Below are 6,777 nucleotides of genomic sequence, written 5' to 3'. Positions count from 1 at the left end.
TAATAATTAGCCAAAATGAAAAGTTTTTAAAATAAACACCAATAAATGCCTTACATTTTTACATTAACTACTGTAAGAAATGTAGGAGTGGAGCTTCAGTGTTGAACCTCAGCAGGGACACTGTTGTGCCTCATTGAGTACAATTCTGCTTTACTGTTTCTGAGAGTGAGGTGGCAGCATTGCGTTAATGTGCAGGTCCAGGAACCTGGTGGCTCTGATTCTGTCAGTGTGTGTCATGTCTGAACTGTTCAGCTGCCCAGCAGGGCCACACCCAAACAGGCACCCATGATATTTAGGCAAGTAATGATAAAGTAAATACAAAAGTGCACCTTCATCTCACGTGTCAAATTGTTGTTTTACACATTGCCATAAGGTTAGACGTTACGCCGAGGACCACATAACCTCACCCAACCTGATCCAAACCAAACTGAATACAAACTGTTTCATTAATCTAATCCAAATACCAAGCATCTGTAGACTTCAGCAGCACCTGACCGCCTGAAATCCAACTATGATTTCACAAAGAGGCCACAACCACTAGAAAAGAAGTTGACTTTCAGCGCTGGACTATCAAAATGAAGTGGGAACCTAAATCAGCTGCTCAAAAGACAACTTATAAAGATCTCTAGCACCTTTTTAATTTGAAATTGAATCTAAATTGTGTCTACACATGAACCTGAGGCAGTCCGGGCCCCTCGACAGGACTCAAATCATGCGGCATGACCTGCTGCTAATCCAAGCACGTATATAGGAGCACAGCTTTGAGAAACACTCTCTATTAACAGCCCTGAGACCCCCCACCGTCCTCCCTCTCTCTCTTTACCCCGTCTTTGGGCCTGTGAACGTCAGGGATGGCTCAGAGTGACACCCCCCCACCTCCCATCCACCTCCCCCTGAGCTGCTGCCCCCATACTGGCTGCTGGCCTTTCCTCCCGTCTGATCCATATTTCAGAGGCGGCAGTGGTGGCACTGAGGGGGTATAATCCAACATTAAAGCAAGGAGGCCTGGGCTGAAAGCACAGGCGCAGGTTCATAAGGTCCTGGAAATCTTCAATTTCAATTTCCGCAGCGTTTGCAGTGGCTTCCAAGGCGCTGGCATAAGTCTCCGAGTTTTGGCGAGAGAGCTGATTTCAATAAGGGTGAGAGTTTTCTTGCTAAAAAGGGCTGACGGTGCACGAGTTAGTTGGCAGGGAGAGTGTGGAACAAACGAGACACAGTGTCGAAGGGGTCAATTAAAAAGTGGATGCACTGTGATCTTCAATAAACAAGCGGAAATCAATAATATTTATAAATCTGTTATTGTATATTTATGTCATTGTGTCATGTTCCCTGAAAATACCCTCTCTAACTTAAACTTAAATTTTTAAAGGGAGAAAAATTATTTTTTTTATGTTGGAATTAATTAAAAAGTTCACATTAGAACTTAGTAAAATAATATAATTTGATAAAAAAAATAGTAATAGACCCTAAAAAAGAAGACATCCTTGTTGCACCGTTTTCTCAAGGATTTTCTCGACATTTTTGATACAACATGAACTATTTCTGATCACGAAAGGAGAAAAAACGTCTCTGATAATAAATGACTATAATGACATTTATTTAGTTCCCCAAAAATATATTCTTTAAAGACAAATTCATATCCTGTATTTACAAATTTTTCAAGGTTTCCATTCACAACAGAAGAAGAAACGTAGGACATAAAAGAGAGATACAAGCAAATCTGTGACAAAAACAACCATGACTTTTGCATGGAGAAGCTAAACAGTAATACTATGACAGGCAGCACTGTCAAAAAAATAGCCTTCATTAAACTGTTCTCCGTTAAATAAAATTATTCTTTTTTGTTTCTTTGTCTTCTCATAATGTCGTTGTCAGAACTCGCTGTGGTGCTGTCCCATGGTGAGGTCTGCGGACAAAAAGAGGTCAAAGGTGAAACAAATGCAACAATGCATTGTAAAATCTGTCCAGTTGGTTAAACTTTTAAAAAATCTGACCAATTGTCTTGAAAAATTTAAGTAAATGTGTGTAATAGTCTTAATTTATGTTTAGTTTATATCTAATTTTTAAGTTAATATAAAATTTCGTTCTATTTACTTAATTCTGTGAAGAGGTTGCAACTTAGAAAGACTGACTTAATTAAACTTCTTATTTTTAAGTTGCAACAACTTCAGTAAACAAAGTTTTCTGTGCTATATATCTGTATTCTGCTGGTTGCAAAGTTGATTAAACTTTTAAAAATCTAGAAAACCAATTGCCTTGAAAATGTAAATAAAAATAACTATAGGTCTTAATTTATCTCTGCTACATAATTGTTAAGTTTACTTCAAATTTAGTTTTATTAACTTAAATTTGTGAAGTTCCTGCGACTAAAAAAATGACAAGTTTAATCAAATAAATCTTTCTACATTTTAGCAACTTCAATAAACAAGTTTATTGTGCCATATATCTGTATTCCGCTGGTTGCAAACTAGTCAATCATATTTGTATTTTTCCTAAACATTTTAAGGAAACAAAACTTGCAGATCTCCTGACTTCATCTTCGGCTAAATCCGTTGTCACGATCAACTTGTCAGACTAACTTGGTTTACTGAAGATGATATAATTTCCCTTGTCATTTTTAGGTTGCAAAACATTTACAAATAAGGTAATTACAGCTAAATTTAAGCAAATTTATATATATTTTATTTTCTATTTTTATTTTTTAAGGAAACCGGTTTCCAAGATTATTTCAAATAAGATCAACTTGTCAGATTTTACAGTGTGGGATCCATTTCTTAAAATATTAGGAGAGAAAATATGTGTACATATTGCTCCCCAAATGCTTAAAATAATGCGTTTCATTTTAAAAACATGTTAAACTCTATTTATGCAAATTAAAAAGCACTATAGGTAAATTGTTTTATGTCTTTTCACCCTCCACTACACCCCTGATGTTGCTATCAGCGTTTTCTTTGACATACATTAGCTGCATTCACTGAGGGGGCGTGAATAAACGGCGGCAGATTATTTAAATGACATAGGTGGCGATAACTCAGCGTTGTTGGGGATGGTGGTGGGGGGGCGCAGGATATATTAGACTGCTGCCTGACGAGGCGTTAAAGTGGGAACTCAATCACATGATTTATGTGCTGTGGTCTGCCTTCCGCCCAGTCAGGTGTAACAGTGTTTACCTCGGCTTTAAGCTTCATTTAGCAGAAGATGCGGAAAGAAATGGAGGTTGATAATGTCATGATGCCAAATTGATTTCAAACGGTTACCTGTCAGTGATCAGCTGGAATGGGGACTTGAGGGAGTCAGGCCTGTGGTCGCTCTCTTCGTCTGTGAGGAGAAAAATAAAGCCAGATTAATTTTTTTTTTTTTAATTAATTGTAATTTAATGTTAATTGTAATTTGTGTAATTATTTTTGGGTCGGTTCTTGTTGCGTCACAGTGACTCCACTGAGGCCTGTTCAGTAAATATATTCATTTGAGTGGGTTGTACAATGAAATTCAGTCCATACCATCTCTTTTTGGACTGAAGCTTCCCGACGATTCTGCATCACTGTCGTCCTCCGTCCCCGAAGTCCCAGGACCCGCCGCCGCCGGCCGTGCGTCATGACGCGCAACCGGCACTGCGCCGTGGAGAGGCAGGTGTCCGGCCGGCGCCCCTCCGAGCAGCGACCTCATGTTCAAAAGCGAGTTGGCATTCAGAAAAGCCGCGTTGGCCCAGCTGTGCAGCTTGCCAATCTGGCATGTATAAATCCCATGACCCGGGAGTAAGGCCGGGTGGCCGGCGGACGCCAAAGCCGGGTGGTGCGCATGAGCCGCCGGGGAGGGTTTATGAGAGCTGTCGGGGGCCGTGGCGGTCTCAGCCAGGGACCAGATTTTGGGTTTGCTTTGTGGGGGTCTCTGGCACTCCTGTCTGCTGGGAGAATGATCCACCGCGAGTTTGACAACAGGAGATCTGTTGAGAGAGAGAGCCGCGTCCGCTCCTCTCAGGCCCTCCGCTGAAAGCGTCCTGCTGCTCTCGGAGCTCCGAGGCTCCGAGGCCTGCTCTCTGTCGGCCTCTTCCTCCGCCTCTCCCTGCTCCCCCGCTCGTTGCTGCTGCTGCTGCTCCTCGGGTCTCTCGATATCGACAGTTTCCAAATCAATCTCCTCCTCTTCATCCTCGTCGTCGCTGCCGGTCTTGCCGTGCTCGTCCTCGTTATCGCTACTGAAGATGCGGCCGTCCCGGTCCTCGGCGCTGCGGCCCCACGTTACCTTGTTCTCCTTCTTCAGGCGTCTGCGGGCGTTGGCGAACCACGTCGACACCTAGAGAAGAAACATATATAAATATATATATATATTATAATCAAGATAAAAATCACAATAAATGACTGCAAAAGTGGAAATATGGAACGATTAAATATGTAAAACCCTCATTATTCTTCCCCATAATTATCATGAAACGAGCTTTGAAATCAGAAATATCTGGAGCCTTTTCTCTCTGTGGATGGAAGTGTGACTTTTTTAAGCCTCAGTCACAAAAGGGATTATCATATTAAGTAATTGGACATTGATTAACTATTGCTCTGAGAGAAAGTGAAGTGTGACAAAACTTAAAAAAAAAAAAAACAAGCTTATGTATTATCCTTATGTCTTTTCAAATGTCCCCTATGGGGCCCTTCACACTGGAATGACTCTCCCACATGTTTATTGGCGGGCCACAGTTACACTCCCCACCTGTGTGAGTGTCATCCGGGTGATGATGGCGAGCATTATCTTCTCTCCTTTGGTGGGGTACGGGTTCTTCTGGTGCTCCTGCAGCCAGGCCTTCAGGGTGCTGGTGGTCTCCCGGGTGGCCGTCTTTGCTCTCGACGGGTCGCCGTACGCGTACTGGCCGTAGGGGTAGAAGCCTTGAGCGGCGTGGACAGGTAGAGAGGCAGGGTGGGACCCCGGGCTGTCCTTCAGCTCATACTGGGAGCCCTGACAGAGATAGAGGTGACAACTTGTTGAGCTAAAATTATTTCCTTTTCAAGTTCAAACAATGCGTAAAAAATAACATTTGAAACTTTTCAAAACTTATATTCCTGCACAACTAATTCAATCATGTAAATTTCACACCAAGTAGACGCTTTATCAGAACACCAGAAATTAGACACATCCTGAAAATAGCAACATCAAGAACGCAAAACAGCAAATATCAATTACTATTTATTATCTCATGTTATGAAGTAAATGTATTTTTAAAATAAATTAAAAGTATTTAAAAGTATATATAAATCGTTTCGAAATCAACTAATAAAGAATATAATTAATTTCTATGCGGTCTCCAAAACTAATTGTCCTCACATTATAAATTATTAATCGTTTTCCTAATTTATAAACGCTGTTTTTCCACACAGATAGCCAACAACAGTGTGCGCCTAAATTAGATTTTTCCCTTCAGATTTCCATAATTTACACACAAAAATCTGAACTGACACTTGCAAAATTTAATTTTAACCTTAAATATGGAGCATTTCTGCACTCATTCAATAAAAAACGACCTTCACATGTATTTTAAGCATTTAAGCATGAAGATATAGAAATGTTAACTGACAAGGGACATTATAAAACTATCAATAATTAGCGATTGCAAAGCCAAATATTGCCTATATCCCATAAAAGAATGCTATTTGCATAGCCTGAATCCCTGCACTCACTCACGGATAATTGCGCACCAGTTAACAATGATTTTAAAAAAAGGCTCAGGAATGTCATCGTATCATGAGCACCTGAGCTGCTAGAGTCTGAACAAGTATCACTTCTCACCATCTGGGATATGAGGGCGAGGTCTGTGGCTCCGCTGTACGGCAGAAAGGCACTGTAGTTGTGAGCCGCCCATGGGCTCCCGTACATCCCCAGCATGGAGCCGACAGCCGCGGCGGTAGCGGACGAGCTCACGCCGCCTTCAGTGGCTCCTTCCCGGGCAGAGGCCGGCCGCTCGCCCCCGTACACCTCATGGGAGGCACTGAGGAACTGGGGGTACCCCAGCTGAGGGAAAGACATGTCCGGAAAAAAACCCCGCGTACTGTAAATCTCTCTCCCAGCCAAAGTCACACAACAGCAAGAGGAGGCAGGAGGAAGAAAAAAAAGTAGCAATCCCCAGGAAGAAGTAAGAAGAGGATGAAGGGGGTGTCTAAATCACCAGAGTCCCCCTTTAAGAAACTGTCAAGCTTCTCTACTTCCACCGACCCGGAGTTGTATCAGAGCCGCAGTTTGGCACCTCGACTGCGGAGTGATGCGTGGATCTGGCCGCAGGAGCTTCTGGATGTGGAGCTGACTGACTGATTGGCAGCCTACTTAAGCACCAAGCTCCTCCTATGCCCGGGGCAGGCGATTAGTGCATTGGTTAGCCTAGGTCGTGTGTGTCTGTGAGTGTGTGTGTGTGTGTGTGTGCGTGTGCGTGTGAGTTGGTGTGTGTGATCTAATTTCTGCAGTCTGCGTTGTATCTATACAGAAAGAAAACCTGTTAAATCTGTGCAAGTGTGTACGTGTGTGCGCGCGAACGCGAGTGTGTGCAGTGGATATTTGCCTTTTTGTGGTCAGCACACACTTATAGACAAATAGTCTATTATTGTCGTGCACATAGTGTTATACTCTTCTTTAAAGCTGCATTGTAAAAACAACAATAAATAATAATTAATAATTGCTGATGATAATAATAATAATAATAATAATAATAATATACTGGTCTGAACAACTGTTGCAATTTTAGAAACTAACTATAAACTGGCATATTTAAGGTGTAGTTTTGTGACAGCTGATCCGCAGGGT

The 6,777-nt window shown here is 42.0% G+C and overlaps 1 protein-coding gene across 1 annotated transcript; it reads right to left on the bottom strand.

Moving 5' to 3' along the window:
• Positions 1 to 1,580: 1,580 nt before the first annotated feature.
• irx1b (iroquois homeobox 1b) lies at positions 1,581 to 6,448 on the bottom strand. Its single transcript, XM_042506966.2, has 5 exons — positions 5,773 to 6,448; positions 4,702 to 4,944; positions 3,501 to 4,290; positions 3,258 to 3,318; positions 1,581 to 1,906 (listed from the first exon to the last, which is right to left on the bottom strand). Exons 1-5 carry the CDS (start codon positions 6,007 to 6,009, stop codon positions 1,858 to 1,860), a joined length of 1,380 nt encoding a protein of 459 aa, XP_042362900.1. The 5' UTR covers positions 6,010 to 6,448; the 3' UTR covers positions 1,581 to 1,857.
• Between the last annotated feature and the right edge of the window lie 329 nt (positions 6,449 to 6,777).

This window comes from Plectropomus leopardus, chromosome 17 (assembly GCF_026936395.1).
Source record: "Plectropomus leopardus strain MGB_pleo_1.0 chromosome 17, ASM2693639v1, whole genome shotgun sequence".
NCBI lineage: Eukaryota > Metazoa > Chordata > Actinopteri > Perciformes > Serranidae > Plectropomus > Plectropomus leopardus.
This window is presented reverse-complemented; position numbering and strand designations above follow the sequence as displayed.